The 27,182-nt window shown below is 40.7% G+C and overlaps 2 protein-coding genes and 1 non-coding gene across 4 annotated transcripts in view; all 3 read left to right on the top strand.

Annotated features, from left to right (window-relative positions):
- Pik3c2a (phosphatidylinositol-4-phosphate 3-kinase catalytic subunit type 2 alpha) overlaps positions 1-13,220 on the top strand; it is a 95,544-nt gene extending 82,324 nt beyond the window's left edge. The window contains exons 24-33 of one of the 2 annotated variants that reach the window (XM_076941501.1): positions 830-999; positions 1,541-1,697; positions 2,339-2,448; positions 3,957-4,164; positions 5,595-5,719; positions 7,302-7,419; positions 7,511-7,583; positions 8,144-8,253; positions 8,338-8,463; positions 10,380-13,220. In XM_076941501.1, the coding sequence (XP_076797616.1) occupies positions 830-999; positions 1,541-1,697; positions 2,339-2,448; positions 3,957-4,164; positions 5,595-5,719; positions 7,302-7,419; positions 7,511-7,583; positions 8,144-8,253; positions 8,338-8,463; positions 10,380-10,562 (1,380 nt within the window). In that variant the 3' untranslated portion in view covers positions 10,563-13,220. The remainder of the gene's footprint in view (positions 1-829; positions 1,000-1,540; positions 1,698-2,338; positions 2,449-3,956; positions 4,165-5,594; positions 5,720-7,301; positions 7,420-7,510; positions 7,584-8,143; positions 8,254-8,337; positions 8,464-10,379) is intronic. The other variant, XM_076941498.1, reaches the window with a different exon arrangement.
- Positions 13,221-15,607: 2,387 nt separating this feature from the next.
- On the top strand, positions 15,608-18,339 carry Rps13 (ribosomal protein S13). Its single transcript, XM_034508920.2, has 6 exons — positions 15,608-15,741; positions 15,879-15,927; positions 16,053-16,131; positions 16,891-17,060; positions 17,472-17,572; positions 18,261-18,339. Exons 1-6 carry the CDS (start codon positions 15,719-15,721, stop codon positions 18,292-18,294), a joined length of 456 nt encoding a protein of 151 aa, XP_034364811.1. The 5' UTR covers positions 15,608-15,718; the 3' UTR covers positions 18,295-18,339.
- Positions 16,697-16,783, top strand: LOC117701866 (small nucleolar RNA SNORD14). Its single transcript, XR_004605886.1, has one exon. It is a non-coding gene; the product is annotated as a small nucleolar RNA SNORD14 (small nucleolar RNA).
- Positions 18,340-27,182: the final 8,843 nt, after the last annotated feature.

Genomic DNA, 27,182 nt, shown 5'->3' with positions numbered 1-27,182 from the left:
AAGTTATATTGATGTAGATTAAAAATTACATTTTCCATGCTGGGTATTGAACCCAGAGTTTTATGCAGTCTAAGCAAGCACAAGATTAATTTTGTCCCCACACAATAACAACAATGCCCTCATCTACAAACATGACACTTAAAAGCTGGTCATAAGCCATTCAAATTTTTTTGTTGTTGTTTTTCAAGATTTCTCTGTTCCTGGGTGTCCAGGAACTTGCTCTGTAGACCAGGCTGGCCTCAAACTGAGAGATATACCTAGGATTAAAGGTGTGCACCACCACTGTCCAGTTTGTACTATTTAAGTAGAGACTGGCAGGACACATATTTGTTAAAAGACAAAAGCTAGAGAGATGCAGCAGTAACTACATTTTGAAAGGGCATTTAGTTTTTGAAATATGAAAAGACTGGCTTTTATTTCCATAGCTCAGTTTGTATGCTGATGCTGTCAAGAGAAATTTTTAATAGTTTTATACCTTTAAAATTTTTTGAGACAGGATCTCATTCTAACTGTCCTGAAACTCATAGCAGTCCTCCTGCTTCTATATCTTGAGTGCTGGGATTATAGATAAGAGCTACCATACCCAACTTTTCAAATATTGTTTTTAAAGAGTGATGGATTGGACCTAACGTAGTGATAACATTCCTTAATCTCAACACTCAGAAGGCAGAGGCAGGTAGATCTATGTGAGTTTGAGGACAGCTAGGGCTACATAGTGAAACCCTATGACAAAAAAAGTGATAGATTACTACTACACACTGACAAACCCTGCCTCACCTTGCCTCCTTTAAGACATTTTTTTCCTAACAATTTTATGTCTTTATTACAGGCTTCTGAAAACTTTATCTACTCTTGTGCTGGGTGCTGTGTAGCCACCTATGTTTTAGGCATTTGTGATCGGCACAATGACAATATAATGCTTCGAAGCACAGGACACATGTTCCACATTGACTTTGGAAAGTTTTTAGGCCATGCACAGATGTTTGGTAGCTTCAAAAGGTACTAATGTTTTTATCACTATCACTGAAGGGACATGTCCAGGCCTTGTTCTTGCTGTGCTTTGCATTGTATCTCTTTTTGAACATAACTGGGAATGAAAAGGCCTTAAGAGATGATCTTATCACACAATAGACAAAACCAGTTTGCATCTAAACTTTGTTGAAGTAAATGGACGTGTATTCTGTTTAATCTAGTTAATGGTGTCTGCTACAAATGGTTCCGTTTGTATAATGGTAATGAGTATAAATTCTCCTCTGCATATTTTTGTAACCACTGTTGAATCTGTCTTTGAGGATATAGATTTATAAGTAATCACTTTTGTAAAAATTTTATATTTAAGTTCTGTTCCAATGCTGAAGTTGCTATGTAAATAGTTTTCCTCAAAATGTGAATTTTCAAGGATTATGGAAATGCAAAACCATTTGCTGTTTCCTACTTGAAAATTGTTATGCCTCACATGGCATCGTTGAGTGACTTTTAACAGCAGTGGCACCATTTATTTTGTGTGTCTGTAAAGATGCTCTCTGGGTACTTTCAACAGGGACCGAGCTCCTTTCGTGCTTACCTCTGACATGGCATATGTCATTAATGGAGGGGAAAAGCCCACCATTCGTTTCCAGTTGTTTGTGGACCTCTGCTGTCAAGCCTACAACTTGATAAGAAAGCAAACGAACCTCTTTCTTAACCTTCTCTCACTGGTAACAGTCTTTATAGACATTGAATTGTATATTAGAGCCTCAGTATTTTGATAATTTAAAGGGGATGTTTTATGCTTTTGGAATTTAATTGGCTATAGTCACAAATGTCAAAATGTTAATGCAATATTTTTAGATTACAGCTATGAATCCCCAATGTCTGATTTCACTAATTAAAAAAAATACAAAGTCAGGAAAATGGTGACCCCAGAGTGGAGAGTAGTAGTGACTGGGGCCTGTAAGGGCACTCACTGCTGGTGAGTGCATTTCTGTCTCTAGATCTAGAATGTTCAGGTGGCAAACATTCATTAATCTGTATACTCAGGATTTCTGTACTTCCTAGAATATATAGCACCTCAGTAAATAGAACAAAAACAACAACAACAAAAAGGTACTATAATTGTTGTGACTGAAATTGTTATAGCAAACATAGTCCTAGGGGGAGCTTGGGATTTTACCTATTATATTCCACAAATGGACTTTACTTCCAGCAAGTCATGTGACTTCTTAACTTTGTTTCTTATTTTAAGAGTCACTTAAATAGCCAAGACATTAACAAACTCCTCAAGTATATGATAATTTTTGTTCTCTTAATTCTAAGTACTTGACCAACAGAAATTTTAACATTTTTTTTCCTCCTCCAGATGATTCCTTCAGGATTGCCAGAACTTACAAGTATTCAGGATTTGAAATATGTTAGAGATGCACTTCAGCCCCAAACTACAGATGCTGAAGCTACTATTTTCTTCACTAGGTACGGCATGCTTAATTGTGTCAAAAATTCCTTTGTGACAAAAGACTAGGGATGTAGCTCAGAGGTAGTGTTTATCCTCCCCCCTGTAAGGACCTGGTTGTCCATTCACCAGCACTGAAGGGAAAACAAGTTACTAAAAGTTGCAGCAGTGCTTAAAATAATGTTTATTCCTCTCACTCAAAGTATAATCTCTGGTTTTTTTAGTACATGATTTTCACTAGATGAATCTTGCTTATAAACATATTTCTGAGAAACTCGTTTTCTACAGTAATGATAAAGTACTTCATTAAGGTTTCTTTTTGAGACGATTTATTTTTTTCAAGAGTCTACCGTAATAGTTTCTATGAATACCATAACCCAGCAATAGACTCTTATAAACTAAGGCTGTACATTATTGCTTCATGACAGTGTTTGTCAGGGAATGGCTAGCATTTGAATGTCACTGTTGCTTTCAATAAAAACAGATATTGGCAAACATGTTGTAAAGACCCAGTGACCATGTTCACTGGATTCTGTTGTTATTTATGTCTTCTGGGCAGGGAGCTCACCTTTTTCTCCCTTCCTCTCAGTAGAAAGGGGGCATGAAGCACTGGCCCCATCTTTCCTAAAGTCAAGTTTGGCTGAAATGAAGGAAGCTGACTTTTCAGTGCTTCCCAACTTAGTCAACCAATTTGGGTGTTTATAGTTTTTATTGTGGTGGTTGTTCCCCTTCATTGGGGCTGGGAACCAAACCCAGGGCTGTGTACTTACAAGCATTTTACTACTGAGCTAAACTCTCATCAGTCTTTTGGGGTTTTGTTCTAGTCATTGGTTCCCCTAAGTCAAGCAAGTAAAGACTACCGAACTACATCTTAGATCTTAAATATATTTCTGAGTTCCTTTGGTGACCTAAATGTATACTCCTGCCTTCCTTACAAAGTGCTTCTTCAAACTCCACCATTTCAAAACTTGTTTTCCTAATTAAGTATGATCATGATTATCTGAGGGAATATTGCCACCAAATTCTCCCATGCTGCTTAATAGATTTTTTTATGTGAATTAAATTAGTAGTCATCTTTTTAGTAATATTAATCATCTTCTAGTTCTATAGCTCTTTGATCTTGGACTCTATATGGCTCAAGAAATCCAAATATTATTTTTTTATGTTGGAGTGAAATGCATTTTAACAGATTTTCTTTGGCCCAAAGGAAAAGAGAGTCCTTGGCAGAGAAAAAAATGCGACTTAATACTTTACTTTTTACTAACATTTTTATTATTTCCCCTGTGTGGTGTATGCTGCCTGCAGAAAACAAGCAGAAAGAAGATAATAATGTATAGAGAGTTGGTTCTCTCTTTCTACATTGTGGGTCCTGAAGATTAGACTTAGATCATCAGGCTTGGTGGCAAATACCCTAACCTGCTGTGCCATCTCCAGGTGGCACATTTTAAAAGGAAATGGTTTTCATTCTTTATTATCTTAAGTTTAACATATATTCCATGAAAACTTACTATTTCTGATTATTTTGTAGGCTGATTGAGTCAAGTTTGGGAAGCATTGCCACAAAGTTTAATTTCTTCATTCATAACCTTGCTCAGCTACGTTTTTCTGGCCTTCCTTCTAATGATGAGCCCATCCTTTCATTCTCACCAAAAACATACTCCTTTAGACAAGACGGCTGGATCAAGGAAGTCTCTGTTTTCACATATCATAAGAAATACAACCCAGATAAACACTATGTAAGTTTGTTCAGTATGTAGATGGATCATGTCTAAGGTTTCTGTTGTCCTTTGTTCATTTTTCACTGACTACTTGAAGTTCTAAACATTGGTTTTCTTTGTGCTTGTTGTATCCATGAATGGTCCAAAAATAAGTAAATGTACTTAAACAATATGATTTTTATTTTTTTTATTGTTAAGTTTACTTAAAAATCGCAAGGGCCAAAATACATTCTTTTGGTGTCAAAGTATCATTTTCTCGTTTCTTCTATCTTTTCTTGTTTCAAAGGTAAATCTTACTTGCTATGATGGATTTAACAGTACAATTCAAAAAGTTTTAAACTCCCAACTGGGCTTTGTTATGCACGCCTTAATCCCAGTACTCAGGAGACAAAAGGCAAGCACATGTCTGTGCTTGAGGCTAGCCTGATCTACATACCTAGTTCCAGGACAGCCAGGGCTGCTTAGAGAAAGCTTGTCTCCAATAAACAAAGCAACCAAGCGAACAAAAATGTCTAAAGCTCTCATTCTACCTTTCAATACAGTATTTTCCTATTTTTTTTTATCAAACTCAAGGCTTGATTACATATTATGGTTACATAGCATTCATTAAATATACATATTGTTAGTATTCCGTCTAAACTCCACCTCCCCAGTTACCTGGCAACAGCCAGGTATGCTCCTCCCCACAGTTACCTGGCAACAGCCAGGTAGCCTGATCCACTATAAAAGGGGCTGCTTGCCCCCTCCTCTCTCTCTTGCTCTTTTGCTCTCTTACTCCCGCTCTTGCTTGTTTTTTTGTTTTTTGTTTTTCTGTGATTGGGTCTTACTATATAGCATTGGTTGTCATGGAGCTCTGCATAGACCAGGCTAGCTTTAAACTCAGAGAGCGTCACATATGTCTGACTCCCAAACGCTGGGATTAAAGGGTAGTACCAACATGCCTTTCCAAACCTTATTTTGAAACAAATCCAGGATTTGTATTGTGTTTTCCCACACTCTTTGAGGCTATTATTATTATTAACCTTTGTGCAGGTTCCTCGCCCCCCCCCCCCTTTTTTTTTTTTCATGCAGTCAATCCCAGTTTTTCAGGAATGGTAGCTGTAAGCTGTACCACTGAGCTGCATCTCTCTCCTTTATGCTAATATTTTGTTAGATAATGTTTCTATAGATAGGGTTTGTTTTGTTTTGATGTGTGATGAGTAGTTTTTAGAAAGCCATTTCACTTTTAACCATTCTTTTTTTTTTTTTTTTTTTTTTTTTTTTTTCCGGGCCTGCTTTGAACACTCTAATTTTTTCAAAGTAAACGCTTCGGGCTCACTATGTCTTAATATATACCAATACATATACATATATTACCAAGGTTAAAAGTACATGCACTATAAATTTTTATATCAGGAAAAGAAATTTTCATTATAATGTAATGTGCCTATCATGTGATTTCTTTTCAGATTTATGTGGTTCGAATTCTGAGAGAAGGGCACCTTGAACCATCGTTTGTATTCCGGACATTTGATGAGTTTCAGGAACTTCACAATAAGCTCAGTATTATTTTTCCACTTTGGAAATTACCTGGGTATGTTCCTATCCTTGCAAAAATTCATACTTACGTTCATATGTAGGAACAACTCACTTTTGCATGTAGGTGAGAAACTGGTTAGCATTTAGTTCCAATTAAAATAATAAGCATCTTATAAGAACTGAAGGTAGATAAAGAGTTAGAATTTTATGTTGAGTGTGCATGTGAATAAATCTTAAAGTTGGGCCTGGTAACATGTACACAGAAAGCTGGGGCAAGAGGACACTAAAGTTTTTTTGTTTTTTGTTTTGGGGGGGTTTGTTTGTTTGTTTGTTTGTTTTTGCCTTAAATTGTGTATGTGTCTGGTCTGTGTGTGTTTGCCATGTTTGTACCTGCAAAGGCATTGGATCTCCTGGAGCTAGAGTTACAGTAGCCATTGTGAGCTGACCATTATGGGAGCTGGGCACTGAACTCAGGTTCTCTTCAAGAGCAATACATGTTCCTCACTGCTGAGCCATCTTTCTTGACCCTAGTGCTTAGCTTTTTATCTGACTCCTTTTGTAAAACCTTAGATTTACTGTAGCTTAATGACCAGTAGTTTTCCTTTGCCACATTCTTCTCATACAAGATTTCAAACACAAGGATCAAAATGGGTATCAAAGTATGTTATTGCTGGGTGTGGATCTCTGTGAGTTCTAGGACAGCCAGGGATATACAGTGAGACCTTGTCTCAAAAGCTATTTAAAGTTTGGCTTAGGTGGTAGTGGTGTCACACACCTTTAACCCCAGGACTTGGGAAGCAGAGAAGCAGATTGATCTCTGTAAGTTTGAGGCCAGCTTGGTCTAGGGAAAGAGTTCCAGGAGAAGCCCTGTCTTGAAAAACAATACATCAATGCTTGCTTGCACACATGCATACATATGTATGTTACTGTCTACACTCATTTTTCAGAATTGAGATGGTTTTGGCACCTGATTTAGGGCCTGTGTCATTGTTTGTGTATCTTCTTTTATGATTATTGAGTAGTGATTGTTTTAGAGATAAGATTGGGTAAAATATTTGTGAATGATTAAAACTGAGACCAAATAACAGGAAATTAATAACAAAAACAGGAAACTAGTAACATATCTTTCTCCTTCCCTCACTCCCTTCCCCAGGGGTTGTTGAGATAGGGTCTCATATAGCCAAGGTTTGCCTGAAATTTACTATATAGCTGAGACTGGCCTCTATCTCCTGATCTACTTGTCTGTACCTCTGAAGTGGTCCTGGGATTACAGGCATGTGCTGCCATGCCCAGCTAACACATGCATCATGATGCCCGACTTATATAAAGAAAATGAATATTAAAAGTAGCTTATAGCCGGGCAGTGGTGGTATACGCCTTTAATCCCGGCACTTGGGAGGCAGAGGCAGGCGGGTCTCTAAGGCTAGCCTGGTCTACAGAGTGAGTTCCAGGATAGCCAGGGCTACACAGAGAAACCCTGTCTCGAAACCCCCCCCCCAAAAAAAAGTAGCTTATCCCCAGGCAAATGATACAGATAAAACCATAACAAAGTATATTTCTAAGTAAGAGCTGTTCATGAGTCTACAAATGCTTTCTGATGAAATAATTTAAATCCTGTTTTTGTTTTTCTTTTGTAGCTTTCCTAATAGAATGGTTCTTGGAAGAACACACATAAAAGATGTAGCAGCCAAGAGGAAAATTGAATTAAACAGTTATTTACAGAGTTTGATGAATGCATCAACAGATGTAGCAGAGGTGACCTTCCAATCTAAAAAGTAAATAAAACAGTGTCTATTTTGTGTTATGTAATAATTAACTAATGGGCCTTTTTTCTCTTCAATCTTAGTGTGATCTTGTTTGTACTTTTTTCCACCCCTTACTTCGTGATGAGAAAGCTGAAGGAATAGACAGATCTGCAGGTGAGCTTTTTCCTCCTGGTTGATGATTTATGAGTTTTATGATGGGGTGGAGGTGAATGTGTGTAAGTGCATGTGTGTGGAGGCCAGAAATCAGCTTTGGGTGTCAGTCTTTGGTGTCTACCTTGGATTTTTTTTTTTTTTAAAGATTTTATGTGCATGAGTATTTTGCCTGAATGTATACATGTATATCATATACATGCCTGCAGAGGTCAGAAGGGGGATTGCATCTCTGGGAACTAGAATTATGGGTAGTTGTAAGCCATTATGGGAGTGCTGGGACTAGAACCCGGGTTTTCTGTAAGAGCAACAAACTCTAAGTCTGTCTGTCTCTCTCCTTCCCTCTTTCCAGGGAAGTCTTTCTAAGCCAGTCTATTTCTGGAAAAACTTAGCATTCCTAATAATTAGCATGTGATTACCAAAAAAAATACAAATTAGTGGCATATGAGATTTACTTTTCCTATCTGCTTCCTCTCACCCTGCCCTTATGCAGCAATTCTTTTGCTGACCTGTGAACCATTTCAGGTACATTGAGATAAAGAGGAAAGTATTTCTGCTTTCAGGTGCAGTTCCCTTCAGCCCTACTCTAGGCCAAATAGGAGGAGCAGTGAAGTTATCTGTTTCTTACCGAAATGGCACCCTCTTCATCATGGTGATGCACATCAAAGATCTCGTGAGTGGTGACAAATGATGGCTGTAGAGTACATTTGTACCTCGGTAGGAAGCACTACTGTTAAAAGACTACCTTTCTTTATAGGTGACTGAAGATGGGGCTGACCCAAATCCATATGTCAAAACATACCTGCTTCCAGATACCCACAAAACATCAAAACGTAAAACCAAAGTTTCACGTAAAACTAGGAACCCAACTTTCAATGAAATGGTAAGCTAAGCTTCATTTCTAAAAACTTCCAAGAGTAGTTGTTTTGAGATTTCAATGCTCTTATTTCTGTAAGGTTTACTTATTTTGATGTGTATTTAGTGTTTTGCTGCCGTGTATGTAAGTGCAATGGATGTGTGCGTGGAACCCACAACGGCCAGAAGATGCTGGTTTCTCTGGAACTGGAGTTAAAGGCAGATGAGAATTGAACCCAGGTTCACCTCAAGAGCAGCCTATGCTTTTAACTGCTGAGCTATTTCTCTGGCCCTTCCTTAAATGTGTTTCTCTTAGTAATGCTCTTTAAAAAAAAAAAAAAAAAAAACTGTGTGAACTGAATATGAATAGCATTGAGTATAGCTGTAACTGAGATACTTGTGGCCAGCTAGCCTAAGTAAAAACCTAGTTAAAACCTGCTAGCTGGGCAGTGGTGGCCCACGCCCAGCACTTGGGAGGCAGAGGCAGGTGGATTTCTGAGTTCAAGGCCAGTCTGGTCTACAGAGTGAGTTCCAGGACAGCCAGAACTACACAGAGGAACCCTGTCTCGAAAAACCAAAAAAAAAAAAAAAAAAAAAAAAAAAAAAAAAAAAAAACAAAAAACTGCTAAAATTTCCCCATCTTGCTTCCTTAACTATTTTTTAGGTAGACATATTATTTACGTACCTTAGCATTTTATCCACACAAAAAAATGTCTGGTCAGAGATTGTAAGACAACTTACATTTTTATCAAGATTATAGCCAAGCATGAGACTGAAGAAATGGCTCGGCACTTACAAGCACTTTATTCTTTCAGAGGACCTGAGTTCAGTCCCCAGCATCTACATCAGGGGACTTAAAACTACCTTTGACTCCAGTTCTAGGGGATCTGACACCATCTTCTGGCTTCATACATGAATTTTTTTTTTTAATTAATGAATAAAATTTGAAGAGAAAAAAAGCCATATGTGGAGTGTAAATTCCTGTACTTGTAGCTCTTTAGAGGGTTGAAGCAGGAAGATTATAATGTAAAATAAAGGTCAGCCTGGGCTATCTATATAGAAGACCCTGTCTGTGTCTCTCTCCCCCACCCCTCTCTGTCCCTCTCCTCTCTCTCACTCACAAACACCTACTTATAGAGGATCATTCACTCCTTAAATGTACATGTGGTGTTCACCAAAGAACACCTGGTGTTATTTTTATAAAATAGCAGTGGGTTTTTTAGTGGATTTTCCACTGGTTTATCCACTAGTTGATGTTACACTATCAAGACAGTGAAATGTAAGCAAGTGTCCATGTGATTGTTTTAGTCAGACAATAAGACAGACTACATTAAAGAAATATTTCTCAGAACTTACTGTGAAGCTCTGTGGAAAAGTAAAAAATTTGACCGTTGTGATGATGATGTGAAGTAGCAGTGGCTGTGAGCACTGCAGGTCTGCTACAAATTGTACTTTCTCTGTGTGTTTGTATCTCCTTGTGACTAAGAAGTTACCACTTCCTGCTATATAGCATTTAAAGAACAAAAGAAAACAATGAAGTTTTAATGTTCTTACAAATTAATTTTAAAATTATATTATCCAACTTGCTTTCCTTTCATCTTCTTTTTTTCTCCAGTTATTAGATCACCTTAAGGTAATCACCAGGTGATCTCTTTTCCCTTCCCCATCTCTTCCATCTAACAGAAACCATGTCTGAAAGTTTGAGGATTTGTTTTGTTTTTTGACTATGATTGGCCCTGCTTTATTCAGTCTCTGCATTAAACACTGACAGGACTGATACTTCAATCCAAGACTCCAGGAGTTAAAAACATGCTTCTGATGCATTGAGACAAGCCCTGCTGCTGTAGTTAGGGCCATTCATTGGATTACTCTTTGACTGATGTCTTACATTTTGTTGAAAAGATTCCAAGAAACCAAACTTTATCCTTTTTTCCCCCCTTCTAGCTTGTATATAGTGGATACAGCAAAGAAACTCTGAGACAGAGAGAACTTCAACTGAGTGTACTCAGTGCAGAATCTCTGCGGGAAAATTTCTTCTTGGGTGGAATAACCCTGCCACTGAAAGATTTCAACTTGAGCAAAGAGACAGTTAAGTGGTATCAGCTGACTGCAGCAACATACCTATAAACCTCCGACTTCTGAGCTTTGGAAGCAAGGAGTAATAAATGTATACACATGTGTGTATGTGTGTGTATACACATACTTGGAAACTTTGTATAATTTCATACTTGGGCAGAAATTATAAACTTAACATGCTGGACCAACTGTCAGTCACATAACTAACTTTTATATATTTTGGGAAGCCATTGCTGTTTCAACGTCATTTTGTTGAATGCTACCAATCCCAAACTTAGTACATACTAAGTCCTGAAAAAAGATTTTGACATAATACTGTGTCATTTCAGCCACCTTGTACTCTTCCTACACAGACACAGCAAATTGTTTGTTATGCACCTCACAGCCTTTACCACTGTGTATGTTCACAGACACCAAAGGAAAGATGCAGCTGCTACTCAACAGGCTGAAAAGCAAAGCACAAATAGTGGTCAGAATGCTAAGAACTACTAAGTAGTTTATAGAAGTAGGAAAAAAAATACTATTTTTATTCATTGTAAAGCCTTTTCAGAGTAAGTGCCAGTCACTGAAGTTGTAAAGAATGGTGCCTTACTTAACTATATGCTTCACTGGCACTTCATTGCTGATTAAAGAGCAAGTTGTTTTCATTCATTTTCCCCTTACTGAGGACAAAATGTCATGTACATTTACTAATGGTTTCCCTACAAAAAATACTATTTTCTCTACTTCTGATTGTGACTTTATTATTTTCACTATTAAGCTATTTGACTTAATGTTTATTGCCCAGTAACTGAATGAGATTCATTGATATAGTTGTGTTCTAAATTCTATCATTCCATTATAACTTGTAAGGATGTGAACTGAAATTTGAGTTTCACTTCCATGTATTTATACTTACTCCCTTATTAAACAAGTGGAAATTGTTTGGTAAGATGCCCAGGCAAGATAAGAGGTTAGGGTCCTGAAATTTTAATTTAGACATTTATGGAAGGTGTTGTGTAAACTGTCCTGTATGTAAACCATTGTACATTCACATGAAAGAATTATTTTCTGTAATACAATGAAATTCAGAATTTCAAGAGAGAAGTTTGAAGTTACTATGGAAGTAGCCATTAAAAATAAGGTTCATTTTTCCCATTTCAGACATAATTTTGTTTAGTTTTGGTAAACATGTATATATAATAAATTTCTTGGTTAGAAGTTCAAATATTTTTAGAATGGTAATAGAGATGTAGCAAATTTGGTAGTTAAGAGAAAACTGAAACTACTTAATGAAGAGTACCAAGAGAGGACAATCTGATTCAGTTTGCCAGAATAAAATTTTTATGAAGTATACAAAGTGATTAACAGAAATGATGATGCTTACAGAGTTAAATTACGAGTTAAGGGTGTTATCATTGGAATACATTTTTTAAAAATCAAAACTTGAAATATTTGGTGCCTAACACTATGGTCCATTTGTAGGGAAACCTATATATGAGTGTGGTATGTGAATGTTTTTTATTAAAGTGTGTTGTCTACTTGATAATTAAAATGAAGATCAAAGCACCGTTGTTTGCTTCTTCTACAATTAACATTTCCTTAAATTGTTTTTCAGATGTAAGTAGCACTAGAATTTTTTTTTCTTTTGAGAGAGACCTAATTCCATTCCATGTGTCACCTAGCTACTTTAAAAAAAAAAAAAAAAATGCTGTTTGTAAAAGGTGGTTATTGACTGAACTTGTGGACCTTTTTGTGATCCATTACAGTGTATCTTAGCAGAAACAGAACTAGAAAATGTAATGTCACTTTTCAGTGACAAGAAATCTGATTAATATCTAAAAGTATATATTATCATTAATACTGTATAGTTAACAAGAATTCAGAAGATAATATTGTCTCTTAATTTAACTCAATTTGTGCCTTCTTTGGTCATTAGAATACATATATTTTAATATAAGTTATTTCTTTGTAAAATGCTAATCTTCAGCCCATACCAAAAAACAGTGATAGGGAGGAGAAAGTAGCCTCTTTGCACTACAACTGCAGTCAATTTAATCAGCTGGCTTTCTAAACGCTTTTTTAACAGTTACCTTAAAATAAATTTGAAAAACAAAACTCTAAACAAACAGACCAAGACACTAATTTTTATGTATATCATATTTATAACTACCTTCATCAAGTAAAAATAATTCTGCTACATACAAGTCCTGTGCCAGAATTCTTTGTTCTTGCCAGTGCTCTAGGATCTGAAGATGGTGGTTTATCCCAAGAACCTGTTTTCTCTGAGGAATCCAATGAGAATTGGCACCAATGCTTTTTATTACTGTGTTAATGTGAGTCGTTAAAGTATGTGTATCTTTTTTAAGTACTCTTTTTTTTTTCAAATTAAAGTTGTATATAAAGTTCAAAATCTTGCCTTAAATTGTTTAATTCTTTCTAAGACTCATGAATTGTAACATTTAAAAAATTCACTTTTGATAACTCAGATTTTTAAAAAAAAAAAACACTGAAGCCCTGCTATTATGATATACATTTACTTATATGCTGTTCACTAGCAATGCAAATATGGATGTGATTACTAGTGTCACCTGTAAGAACAAAATGCTTTAATTATATCAGCCTAGTGAGTTAAGATGTATAATGTTTTTATTAATACTTGGAATATATTCAATGAATTGAATGTGACTTCATAACTATACTACAATTAAAATATTTCTGAAATAAAAACTCAGCTGTCATTTTCTTCTTCTTGATTCAATATTTTGGTTCCAAACTTTAATAATATAGTTATTGCATCTTACCTAGGAGTTTGTAAAGCTTAGTAATACTAAATTTGAATGTGATTCTTTGAAGGTCTGGATGTTGTCTGCTACAGTATGTCACTTTCTGAGATGTGAATTTGTAGCTATGGCTCCTGGTCTGTGAACGTTCACTTACCAAATTCTAGCATGCTTCACAGAGCTTTATTCTGGATTATGAGCACAGACTGGCTCTCTAACCTAATAATGCCAAAAAGCAATATAAAGACCCTGAAAGGACAATTAAAGCCAAATCCTCATGCTGCCCACCATCCTTTGGCTCCCAAACTTCTTCAGAGAGAGATGGCTTCTGTAAGCTTATCCTTTGATATAACTGAGTCCTTGCCTGAGTGCCAAGCAGTTTGGGGGGGGGGGGGGCGGGTGGTAACTAGAGTTCTAACTATTGCAGGTAGGAGGCTAGAGAGATGGCTCAGTGGCTACAGTGACTTTCTGTTGTAGAGGACTAGAGTTGGGTTCCCAGTACAAAGGTACTCTAGCTCTTGGGGGCCAATATTGTCTTGGCCTCTGTGGGCACTGCACTCAGCTTGCACAGCCATATACACAAATAATAATTTTAAAAAATTGGGGGCGGGGGGTGGATGGCTGGAGAGATAGCTGAGGGGTTAGGAGCACTTACTAGTCTTGCAGAGGACTTTGGTTCAGTTTCAAGCACCCAAGTAGCAACTAAGAATTTTCTGTAACTCCAGTTCCAAAGTATCTGATACCCTCTACTGGCCTCCATGGGCACTGCAGGTACTGTGATGCAAAGATAGACACACAATCTCATACACATCTTTAAAAGTATATTTTTTTCCCCCAGATAGACAACATGTTACCATGTATAGGATCAGAAATGTGCCTGGGATGAATAGAAATAAGGGCAAAGTGGTAGGACATGAGGCCAGTAACTTGGGTTTTATTTCAAATACATGGAGAAAGTATAAGAGAGCCCCTGAGATGTCTCGTAGCCAAAAGTGCATGCTGTGTGCTGACAGCCCTAGTTTGATACTCAAATCCAGGTAATTAAGTCTTTTACAAAATTTCTTTAGGGATTTACAAAGAAGGAATGCATTTATCTGACCACTAGGTGGACAATGGATTGAAAACAGTAGGATACCACTTTAAACTGCCTGAGAGATGATGGATAGGATTGGGATGCCCGTGGAAACAATGAAGTATTTGTATGATACATTTCCGTGGTGAGATGTGTTGGGAGTGACTCGTGGAAATGAGAAAGAATAAAGAACCCTGAATTTGTATTCGGGCAAATAGGTTAAAGTGAAATGAAGAATTCTCGCTTAGGGATTGCAAATTGAAGCCAAGCTTGATGTGCTGGGCTAAAAGTATGAGTCTGTTAATCAAACACAACTTTGCACTTTGCCAGGACAAAAAATACAAATTTGGTTCAAGTTCCCAATGTTTTGAAAAACGTTATTCAACTAGTGATGGGTTAAACGAACGCAGCTGGGCATGATGGCTCGAGCCTTTCATCACAGCTTTTGCGGGCTTTTTTTTTTTTTTTTTTTTTTTTGTTTTTGGGTTTTGTTTGTTTGTTTGTTTTTGTTTTTTTTTTTTTTTTTTTTTTTTTTTTTTTTTTTTTTTTTGGCAGAAAGACATCCGTATGTTTGAGGCTAGTAACCTGGTCTACAAGGCGAGTTCCTGGACAACCAGAGCCACATTAAGATATCCTATCTCAAAACACAACAAAAAAGAAATATGAATCAGTGTTTCAGTACTGTTTTAATCCGTCAGTTGTCAACATCTGAGTTTCTTCTTTCTTGGGTCCATGCTTTTGTTTTCCGTTACATTTATAAAAACTGTTCTATTCACCCATTCTTGGAACGCAATGTGGTGAACCGGCACTAGGTTCCCTAAAAGATCAAGTCCTGTCCCCCCTTATCTTCTCGAAGCTTCTTTCACTAGTTCCCAACTCTTCTCCGTTGCGTTTCTGCGCTCCGCCTTGTGTAGAAAAGGCGCGCAGGACAGATCCGGGCTCGGAAGCCTAGAATTAAGGATCTAGACAGAAGCCTTGGCTGCACGGAGGCATTGCGCTCATCCTGGAGCGCACGAGTTGGGGGAACAGAGGGAGGCCTGACGAATCACCAGAAGCTGTAGCCCAAATTATCCAAATCCTTCAGCCCAGGTCTCGAACACGCCCTAGGTTCCCTCAGACGCGACTTCCGGAATGTTAAAACTAAGAGCAACAACTGAGAAAAGGGCCGAGGGCGTAGCAGCTCTACTAAAGAACCGGGTGTGACGCCTCGCCGCAATGCCGGCTGGGATGCGTAGTCACGCATGCTCCGGTGGTCACACGGTGTAGCCCCGCTCCGCGCGAGAGGAAGTGCTGCTTGACGTCACTTCCTTTGTGGCTGACTTCCTGCGCCGTTTCCTACCTCGTTCTCTCTTTGCTGCCAGACCTCCGCCATCATGGGTCGCATGCACGCTCCCGGGTGAGCCCGCGGCGCCAACTTGGGTTGCGGGACTGGGGTGCGGGGCTGGGAGAGGAGGATGCGGACTGCGGTTGGGGGGACAGTGGGGCTGCTTGGGGCGCGGGCCGCCGCTTTACTCTCTATGCTTACGTTCTCAGGAAGGGCCTGTCCCAGTCGGCACTGCCCTACCGCCGTAGCGTCCCCACGGTGAGTAGAGGCTGAGGGTTGGAGGGCGGCGTGGGAAGCGATCTGTGCGCGTGAGGATGGGGCTCGAGGTGGAAGGTTGCCGCCGTGCTTTCTCATCCTAAGACCGATTTCTGTTCCATCCACAGTGGCTGAAGTTGACGTCTGACGACGTGAAGGAACAGATTTACAAATTGGCCAAGAAAGGCCTGACTCCCTCCCAGATAGGTGAGTGTCCTTCTGCTCTCGTGTGATCTGGGAAAACAAAGGTGTCTAATCCGTGTGTTAAAGAGTTTCCTCCCGCCGGGCGGTGGTGGTGGCGGCCTCGCACGCCTATAATCCCAGCACTTGGGAGGCAGAGGCAGGTGGATTTCTGAGTTCGAGGACAGCCAGGGCTACACAAGAGAAACCCTGTCTCGGGATAAAAAAAAAAAAAAAAAAAAAGAGTTTCCTCCTGCTTCCACAGCTGAGCAAGGACCAATCTGGGATTGAGTCATGTCTAACTGCTGTGACTTTGTACAAATGGGAAAGAACTCGTTTCTGATAACATGGTTCTGGAGCCTAGGATAACTGCTTATAGGAAGAAAAGTATCCTCGTTAGGACATAAAGTACGCTAGAAATATGCAGAAAAAAGTCTTTTGAAATGGACTCAGCTGATCTGAAGTAATTTGAGGTTTCAAAGTAATAAAATTCAGTTTTAAAGGTACGAATAAGTGTTAAGCTGCTTTTAGTTCGCGCTAAATATAAAGATAGAAATCGTTGGTTCCTTTGGTCAGATGTGTTCTGGCAGGCTCACTGTGATGATGGTGTTCCAACATTCGCAGTTTCCACCAGAAGGACTTTCCATGTTGGGTAGACCTTCCTTGGATGTCTTAGTGAGCTGGGAATTTGGAGAGTTTGCTGTTCAGAATTTATCACATGCTCAAGGTTTTGTGTGTGTGTGTACCCGTGCACGCGTGTGTTGGCAATTATGTTTCTCTTTTCAGGTGTGATCCTGAGGGACTCACATGGTGTGGCACAGGTCCGTTTTGTGACTGGAAATAAAATCTTGAGAATCCTTAAGTCCAAAGGCCTCGCCCCTGATCTCCCTGAGGACCTCTACCATCTGATTAAGAAAGCGGTTGCTGTCCGAAAGCACCTTGAGAGGAACAGAAAGGTAAGCAAGACAACAAGCCTGGTACTGTGTAGAGACACCTGTACTGGTCTTCAGAGGGCAGAATGGATTTAAGCTCTGGGTACTGACTAGTAGTCCACATGGGAGTTTCCTTGAAGTAGATGGCTTGATCTTTAGCTCCCCTGGACATTCTATCCTGTTGGTCCCAGGTGCTGGGGCTCTTGTAAGTTTGTGACCATGGGCCTTATTCTAGGAGCTTAAGTTGCTTCTGTGGGTTTGGTGATGCATACCCCTTGAGTTTGAAATCAGCCTGGTCTTGCAAGTTGCAAGACAACCAAGGCTATGTATAAGAAACCCTGTCCCCTTTAAAACATTGCCTGAAGAACTTAACCTAACCATAGAAGTATTTAGTTCCTTTACTTGGCGGTTTTCTTAGATCTCTTTTATTTTTAGGATAAGGATGCTAAGTTCCGTCTGATTCTGATAGAGAGCAGAATTCATCGGTTGGCTCGGTACTATAAGACTAAGCGGGTGCTCCCACCCAATTGGAAATAGTAAGTGTATAGTTTTTTTGTTGGCAAATCAGCTAGATAGTAAATAATGGTGGTAGGCATTTTGTCTTTCTGGGTCTTATGGTTAAGTGCCATTTCAGTTCATCTGTCATACATAGTAGTGGGAAAGCTTGCATGGGTGATGCAATTAAATAACAGTATTCAGTCAAAAATGTTTGAATAGAGGAAGCGGGACTCTGAGATTGAGGCTGGCCTCTAGTCTACATAGAAACTTACAGGACAGCCAGAGCTATATAGTGAGATCCTGGATGGTTGGTTGGTTGGCCAGCTTATGGTGTTAGGGGTGGTGGTGGTGGAGAGAGGGTTTGGTTTTTTTGGTTGTTTTGTTTTTAATGTTTCCTTCTAAAAGAAGAGAGTCATAGTTGGCAGACTCTGGTTAAACCATGAATGACCCCCACCCCGTTTTGTTTCATGAATTGCTCACTATGATTGTACAAACATTGACGCTTTATGCCGTACAGGTATTTCCTTGTTTTGGCCAGTTACGTTTGGCTTTAGATGTCTGGCTGAGAATTGCCATTTGTCCTCATATTTAAGCCTATGGACTTTAGGGTTCTTGCTCAGTTTGGTACATTGTATGCAGTTGGGTATTGTAGCTGACTGGGGATAGCTCCCGTCACAGAGTTGAGTGGGTCCGTGCTAATCCCAGTTTCTCTCTCTTTTTTTCCAGTGAATCGTCCACAGCCTCTGCTCTAGTGGCGTAAATGCTGTTGTGTACACAAGCAATAAAATCACTTTGAGTAAATTCATTTTTTGTGGTTCTTTCTCCGTGTCAGTGCTGCATGTGTTGATGGGGAAGTGTTTTGGCAGAGAGCTAGCCTCTGTTTAGTTGGTGGTTTCCCTGGCCACTTAAACTACTAGTGTAGTAGTAAAGGTGTAAAGGCTGGTGGGTTGTTGCTATCAACATGTAGGAGAACTGTAAGACAATAGGACGAGAGATGTGTTTATTGTGAAAGTTTGAGTCCTCTTGTCACATTCAGTGTTTAAAGTGTGTGAGATGGTAATGAGCATGACACACTGCTGACTGAGAGCTGATTCAGTCTTCCTAGGGGGATCTTAAGGAAAACTGAAAGCTATACATTCCAATTTGGGGAATTAATTTATTAAACTGTATGTGGCTGCATCACAGGCAGTACTTCCAGAGAGTATAAGGGAGAGTTGAGTCCCTTTGAGCTAGAAGTTGAGTGTCCTTGTGGGTGCTGGCAACTGAAGTCCTGCAAGAGTAGCCGGTGCTCTCAACTGTCTTGAGCCATCTCTCAGCTCTTAGTGTAAAAAAAACATACTTACAAGCTGGTTAAGCCAACAAAGTTCAATTTGCCTTGTAGTCAGAGTGTGAATAACAGGATGGATCAAACCCCACTATCAGCCCTGGCCCTTAGAGATTGTGTTTAGGTGAAGTCTCAGTGTCAAGTTGCCGGGCGGTAACCATAGTAGACTGAAATAATTAGTCTCAGGGCTAATGATAGGGTTTGGCAGGTTAGGGTGCTAACAGCAAGCCTGACAACCTGAGTTCCATCCCTGGGGACCATCTGGTGGACAGGCAAGAACTTCTATAAGGTGTACTTTGAATTTAAAATCTGGTGAGTGCATACAAATGTTTAAAAACATCCTAGTGACAGTGGGATGGAGAGGTGTTGGTCTAGATGCTATGATTGATCGAGAACTGGCTGTACTATGTAAGTGTTGCTTTAATGTGCAGAAACGTTGGGGCCATGCTAGTGGGTGAGAGCAAGAGCTGGGGCGGTAGGTGTACAGCATGTTAGCCCTGGACTTGGGAAGCAGGCTGGCTGAGTTCAAGGCCAGTTATGGCTACACAGTGTGACCCTCTCAAAACCATTTATTTCTGCATTTCCCAGTACTGTTTGCTTTACCTACACATTGACTTAACAAGGTCTCAGCTCTTGTGTTAGCTGACCTAGAATTCCATTAGCAGGCTGGCCTTAAGTTTAAAGATTTGCTTGTCTACTTTTGGAGTTTTGGCATTAAAGGCATGTGCCTCTCCCAGCTAAGTACATTTTTACTTTAAAAGGAATTTCATATTTCTGACATGACAAGACATAATATCTCTGACACATGGAAACAGCATGTACACAATTTGTCCAAATCTCCTGTAGGGATCTAAAATTTCCATGTTTTCTTCATTTGTCTTCCTTTTGAAGAAAAGTAACCTGTGCCTTAGACAGAGCTTAAAATGATCTGTTTTTATAGTTCCGGGTTCATGAAAAAGACAACTATTTCCAAGGTTTGTATCTCTGGCATGTTGTGCTTTATTGAACTATTCACTGGCTTTTAATAAGTTTGTAAACTTTGTCTTGCCACAAATATACATGCTCTTGAGTGTAAGTGTATGCATACCACAATGTGTTTATGGTGGACAGCTAACTTTAGGGAATCCTCACCTGCCTTGGTGTTGAGGCCCACACTCTGCCTCAACACTTTTGGGGCTAAGTGCTCTGGTCAAGAGAGAGTGTGGCTCTTGGAGCAAGAGACACGAAGAATGGAGACAAGACAGAGATTCTGATCAAGTCTCGTTTATTGAAGGGAATTCTGAGGTATTTATATACACAAGCAGTAGAACACAGGTGAAAACATTTTACCACGTGCACCATACAGCTGAGGTCACTAAACAGCAAAACAAGCTATGTGGGATAAACAATATATTTATCAGAGTGTGCTTCAGCTGTTATAGGCTTTTGACAACCAAGTCTTTCATCAGGGTATATGGTTCCAGATGGCTGCAAAGTTGATCTAGCCGCTTTCTACTAAAGTCGGCTCCCAACACCTTGGTTTTGAGGCAGAATGTCTTAATTCTTGCCCCTACACTGAGTACAGTGCTAGCTGGCCTTTGAACTAACTGGTTATGCTTTCTCTGCTTTCCAACCGAACACAGGATTGCTGGTCTCACTGTAACATTTGTAGTCAAATCAGGAGGCAGAGGCCGACCTGACCTATAGAATGACATCCAAGCCAGCCAAGGATACATAACAAGACCCTTTCTCAAAAATGTAAGTCAAACCAGGGCCTAGATGATGTCCTCAAAGTTGATCCTTGGCAGGAGTTTGGTTCCTAGCAACCCTGTCAGGCAGCTCACAACTACCTGCCTGCAGTTCCAGGGATTGGATACCCTCTGCTAGGTTCTCTGGGCATACAAACAAACATGCATATTTTTTTTTTAACTTAAAAAAAAATAACTGCCAAGTCTGGAGAGATGGCTAGGTGGTTAATAACACTGCCCTTCCAGAGGTCCTGAGTTCACTTCCCAGCAACCACATGGTGGCTCACAACCATCTGTAATGGGATCTGATGCCCTCTTTTGGTGTGTCTGAAGAGAGCAACAATGTACTCACATAAAAATAAATCTTGAAAAACAAAATAAAACCTGCCCTTGACTATCTCAGGGAGGAGCTGGTGAGACCCCCTGACGGATAATTGTACTTGCCGTTGAGTCTGGGTACCATATACTTGAGCTGGCTCCTGTGAGGTGTTCTGATCCTCCCCTAAAACAGTGTCAAAATAGATACTTAAAATCTCCCAGTTAGTAACTCAGAACCTTCACTAAAGTGCTTAACCACTGCACAGGAGAAGATGGTGTCTCATGTTTTCAGACAGGGTCTCTGTGTAGCACTGGCTGGCCTGGAACTCTTGTATAATGGAAATGATTAAGACCAGGGAACTGTCCTTTTCTGGCTCTCTGTTGATTGACAAAAGAACTGAAAAAAGTCTAGGTTGGAAAGAAGTTTCTGCAAAAACATCTTAGTGCTAATGTTCCTAACTTAGGAGTGAGAAGAGGTTGGTGTTGCTGTGAACTCAGCTGTCAGTGATTCTAGCTTCTAACCTGCTCAGGTTGCCTCCTCTGCTTTTAGGACTCTCATTGCCCAGCAGTGCATGGGCTACAGTGAAACCGAGCTTTTCTTTATCATTTGGTCTGCAGGATGCTCCGTGCCATTTCAGCCCACAGCACCGCTGCTGTGGGAAACTGTTGACTTAGTCCTTTGATAGCGTCGCCCCACCCCCATTTTCAGTTCCCTTTACAAAGCTTATTTGTCCATTAGTCTTTCTGCTCCTAATTTTATCTTTTTACTATCCACCAGCCATCTTTTCCCTTGAACGTTTCAATGTTATTTTTTAATCTTGATAATTTTCTGTTTTACTTCCCTTTAAGTGCCGAAGCTCAGAGGTATGCTGTCAACCAGATTAACAGTGTTTACCTATTTCTGAAGTGTGAAAGCACCACAACGCTTGGCTTTACATCACTAGCGGGATAATATAGCATGGAGCTTGGCAGCAGCAGCTAACACATTTGCTGAAGAGTAGAGAAAACAGTAAATGATGTGAAGTAGGAAGCGGTACAGCGCATTGAGAGATTGATGACAGTTTTCTTGAACACAACTTTTCTCACAAATCTAATTTATAATAAAGTTGATGTTTAACTGGCTTACCGGCTTTCTGCCCTTGTCGTTTTTTTCTTTTCTTGTCTTTTTGGTTTGTTTTTTTTTTTTTCTTTTTTTTTCTTTTATTAATTGAGAGTGGGTTTCTCTGTGTGTATCCCTGGCTGTCCTGGAACTCCCTCTGTAGACCAGGCTGGCCTTGAACTAAGAGACCCACCTGCCTCTGCCTTCCAAATGCTGGATTAAAGGTGTGCACCACCACCACCTGTTGGGTTTCCAAAATTTTCTCTAAATTCAAGTCAACAATTAATTGCACAGCCTCTGACATTCCCATTCCCTTTGTGTATTTTTCTATTTGTTTGCTTTATGCATGTGAGTACACTCTCTGTCTTTGGAAACACAAGGAGAGGGCGTTGGATCCCATTACAGATGGTTGTGAGCTACCATGTGGTTGTGGTTGCCGAGAATTGAACTCAGGACCTCTGGAAAAGCAGTCAGTGCTCCTAACCACTGAGCCATCTTTCTAGACCCAAATTTCTGAAAATGTTAACAGTTGGCTATGTGAGACCATAGAAGCCAGCTCCAGAGCTGGGCATGGTGGCACACATTCAGGAGGCAGAGGCAGGTGGATCTCTTGAGTTTGAGGCCAGCCTGGTCTACAGAGTGAATTCCAGGACAGCATGGGCTGTCTTGCTTGTGGCCTCCCCCCAAGAAAAATTTGTACCCATTTTAATTTTGAAATTAGATTTGTGGGTTTTTGTAATTGTGTGCATATATATGCATACCAAGGTGATTGCGGAGAGGCCAGAAGACAACTTGCAGGAGTCGATTCTTCTACCATGTGAGTCAGGAGATGAACACAGGTTGTTAGGCTAGTAGCACGTGCCTTTACCTGCTAAGCCATCTTCTCAGCCCACCCCATTTTTTTAAAAGATGATGTCTTTATTTCCATTTTGTGTGTATGTCTGTGCACCACATGTGTGCAGTTCCCGCAAGTTACAGACAGTTGCCATCCTCAGTCTGAGTGGTGGGAATTAAATTCCAGCCGTCTGAAAGAACAGCCAGTGCTCTGAGCCATCTCTACCCTCATTTTAAAGACAGTGAAATTGCCAGGTGCAGTGGTGCATGCCTGTATCCCAGCCTCCAGGACACAGGCAGGAGTAGAACAAGTTTGAGACTGCTGGTCTACAAAGCAAGTTCTAGGCCAGCCAAGGCTACATGATAGAACCCTGCCTCAAAAAGCCAAAACAAAACAAACAAATGAAGTGAAAGAACTGAAGCTCAGAAAAGCAGTTAACATGGAGACTCACACTCAAGTCACAGAGACGTCTAGAGTTCTATCGTTACAGCTTTGCTCTCATGGTACTGTTTTATAAAGTATCTGGTGCACACCTTTATCTCAGCACTGACAAGGCACAGGCAAGTGGTTCTCAAGAGTTGGAGGCCAGCCTGGTCTATGTAGTTGCAGACAATGAAAGCCTGTCTCAAAACAAAAATTATAAATATAATTACTATATTTTTCTAGACAAATAAACATAAAGATTAATTTTAGTAAAGTCCTAATGTATGGTGATACCCATTCAAAGAGTCAAAATTTAAAATTCCTCAAATCAACCCAGCTACTTTGGGCACAGGATTAGAAGTTCTAAGCCAGCCTGGGCAACAAAGCAAGAGACCATCTTAAGAAAAAAAAAAAAAAAAAAGAAAGAAAAATCCATCAAGTGACTATGCTGCCACCCTACCCACTTCATTGAGACAGGGTCTCTATATTCCAGCCTGGCCTTGAACTGACTATGTAGTAGAGAATAAAGAACCCCTGATCTCTTGCCTGCATCTTCCAAGCACTGGGAATGCAGGTGAGTGCCTTGGTACCCAGCTAGGTCCTTTGGTCTGGGAAGGTAGGGTACTGGGGATAGGATCCATGGCCTGTGCACAGTGTGCCCATGTTCTACTGCAGGGCACCTCTGTCCCCACTGTTCTACACTGTCAATCTGTCTGATAGTGTTACTAATAAGTACAAATTAGAGCTTGCTTTAGTTAGAAATGGGGGTCGTTTGCTCAGCTCCACGCTGGTGCTGTTTCTGCGATTGCAACCTTACCTCAGTCACATTGCTTCTTACACTGTATGTGTTGCTGTGGCGACAAGCCAAATGAAATGTTTAGCTGAACTCCAAGGTCAGGATAATGGTCCCTCCCTGAAGCAGAGCCATCTGGGGAGTTTGAACTCTGGCTAACATTGCAGTTATAAGCAAGGTGGCAGGTACAGGGACTTTGTTATAGTTGTTGGCATAGCTGTTTTTTAATTGTCAGTAATTCCTTTAAATCTCTGTGGGGTCCAGAACTATGAAATCAGCCCATCCATTCAGCAAGTGTTTCTAAGCTTGTCACTTTAGTGTGGGCTTTTCTCATTAAGTGTGTAAGCTTCATGATGTGAAAACGAACTTCAGAAGAAAGGTGAAGATACATATGAAGAAAACCCCGCAGAGCTTTAGAAGCCTTCAGGAGACCACCGTTAGATCCTGCAGACACTGTGGAGCCAAGAGCCACCTGTGCAGAGGGAGCAGCAAGCACAGAGTATGGAGAAAGGAAAGGCCAGTGAGGCCAGTGACCACTTTGGTTTGGCTAATGACCCTTACAGGGAGAGAAAGCAAAAGAAAAATTCCCAAAGGGGCCAGGGCCCAGCCTGCTGCTGACCTCAGTGGCTGGAGACTTTCTGCAATAGGCCAGAGTCCTTGGCTGTTACAAACACCAGCAGGGCAAGGAAGTGCCAGGTTGTTTTGTGCAGCCTGAGTGAACACAAACAGTCAAAGCACAAAGAGACAGGTAAGTGTAGGGACAAACGGGCCCCAGCGGCTGCCTGTGCTTGGGTCCATCCTCTCAGACACCTGTTTGGATCTCCTCAGGACAGGAAGATCAGGACCTAAGAAGAATTTGGTTTCTCTTCGGGGAAGTCTCTCCTCCCTAAGAGGCCTAATGTAAACACTCTTCATAGGACACTGCTGAGTGGAGGAGCTGGAGGGTCACAAGCCTCTGTCTTCCAGGGGCTATTTTTCTCTGGTCCTGGCAGCAGCCATCGTGCCTGAAGTGAACAGGGCTGGGGGAACGGAGTGGCTAGAGGCTGCTGTGATGCTTAAATCTGTATCAGACAGTGACATGCATGCTGGAGTCAAGGCTCCTGGGTTGCCTCCTGGTGCGTAATAGGGATTCTGTGGACGTGGGATGCCTTGTCTGATTGGGTAAACTAGGACACAGAGAATGCTAAGGCGAGATGATCTTCCTCAGCCTGGGCCTTCCTGGGCCTCCATCTCTTAAGGACTGACACTTTCTGCTGTTCTGGGACTCTCTCCACAAGGTTTATCAGCATTGCCCAAATGTGGTGGTTTGAATGAAAAATGTCTCCCACAGCCTCAGGTCCCCTAGTGGTACTGATGTTTGAGGAGGTTTAGGAACTGCAGCCTTTCTGGAGGAAGCACATGCGACAGACACTGGGGGTGGATTCTGAGAGCCTAGAGCTCCATCCTGCTCGCACTTCCTCTCTGCTTCCTTCTTGCAGATGTGAGAGTGGCTTCCAGCCCTGCACTTCCCTAACATGATGGACTCAGCCCTCTGCAACCATACACCCAAATAAATTCTTCCTTCTATAAATTGCTTTGATCATGGCATTTTATCACAGCAACAGGAAAGTAACTAATACACCTTTCACACACCCACATGCATTTAGCAGTGAGTATTCTTCAAGGAAGACTGATTGGACAGAGCCCAGATTACTCCGTGCCCCCCCCCCTCTCTTACTTGCTTCAGGGTCTGAGTTCCAGTCAGTGGAGAAGCACATAAATACCTCAGAGGAGCTGGCATCTTAAGAGTGCTAACGGAACAAATAATAGGTTCACAGACACAGTGTTTTAATGTAAGCCATAAAGCCTGTACTAACCAAAGGACTGTTGTTTATGTTTGGGAATTCACAGATGACAACTATTTCACCTGTTAATCCCATTCCACTAGCACCTTACAAAAAGCCTGCACTGTAGAGATCACTAAACTTCTGTTAAAGAGCCCCAAACTCGGGAGACCCTTACTCAAGTCTCAGGAAATCACGGCCACCCCAAAATCACAAGACACCGTACCTGGATGCAATCAGCAGAAGTTTATTGGGGAGAGTTGGCTAGGCAAGGTCAAACTGCTCATCCATGCAGGAACAAAGTTTGACAAAAGGCCAGCAAGCTGAGGGGCTTTTTTTTTTTTTTTTTTTTTTTTTTTTTTTTTTTTTTAGCATGGGGTAGGGAAAGGGAGGAATTTTTGCACAGTTACACATGATTGGTTGCATTTTCACGCGGTTACACATGATTGGTTGTTTTACAAATTTTGAACATCAGCAGGCTGTAACACTGGGAAAACCTCAAGGTGGGCAGGGTAACCAAGAATAGTGGAAAGTTAGCTAGTTCTTGGAACCACCCAGATGACTTGCATCTTTCTCTGTGGTCAGGAATGTGTCTTCCTGCTTTGGGCCCTCCCCACCCTGAAGCTTGAGGAATGTTGCTCTTCCCTGAATGTATCCCCGGGGCAGTAAAGGCCTGAAATCTTACATCCAGTTCCGAGTTCTGGAACCTGCACTCTTTCTGCTCAGGTCTAAGGGCAAAGAAAAAGCCTGCATATATTCCACAAAATGGTCTTTATAATTTTTCACTCTACACTGTCTGCTTCCATTTCCTTTCCTTCCTTTCTAGTCTTTCAAGTCAGGCTCTCTTGTAGCCTCTAATTCATGATACAGCTAAAGATAACTCTGAAATTTTAATTCTCCTGCCTCTGCTTCATGTAATCCATGTTGGATTACAGCCCAAGACAAACCAAAAAAGAAAAAAAAAAAGAGGCAACCTAGCAGGCAACAGGTTTGAGATACCTTGGGAGCCCAGCAGAGGGCAGCAGGGGCCTGGTCCAAGCCTCCTTTCAGACTCTCCAGTGACTGACTCTGGACAGTCTCCTGGAGGAGAAATTAGATTCTGTACTCAAGAAGGGAAGTAGAAGGTACCTTGTGGCCTTGGGAGAAGATGACCTGCATGAAGCTGGAGAAACCAGGATTCATGTGTGGAAATGTGTGGGGATGGAGATAGGGTAGTGGGCCAGTTAGGCAGGGACTAACTGTTTTGTGTATGCAGCTAAGAGTGCCTGACACCTGCCATACTTAGTGAAAGTCAGGAATGGTGATG

This window comes from Arvicanthis niloticus, chromosome 1 (genome assembly GCF_011762505.2).
Source record: "Arvicanthis niloticus isolate mArvNil1 chromosome 1, mArvNil1.pat.X, whole genome shotgun sequence".
Lineage (NCBI taxonomy): Eukaryota > Metazoa > Chordata > Mammalia > Rodentia > Muridae > Arvicanthis > Arvicanthis niloticus.
This window is presented reverse-complemented; position numbering and strand designations above follow the sequence as displayed.

Excerpts from the sequence above, each read along its gene's own strand:
- Rps13 (XM_034508920.2), top strand. The coding sequence starts at position 15,719 with ATGGGTCGCATGCACGCTCCCGG. Across the intron at positions 15,742-15,878 it reads GGTCGCATGCACGCTCCCGG|GAAGGGCCTGTCCCAGTCGG; the intron begins GTGAGCCCGCGG and ends TTACGTTCTCAG. Across the intron at positions 15,928-16,052 it reads ACCGCCGTAGCGTCCCCACG|TGGCTGAAGTTGACGTCTGA; the intron begins GTGAGTAGAGGC and ends TTCCATCCACAG.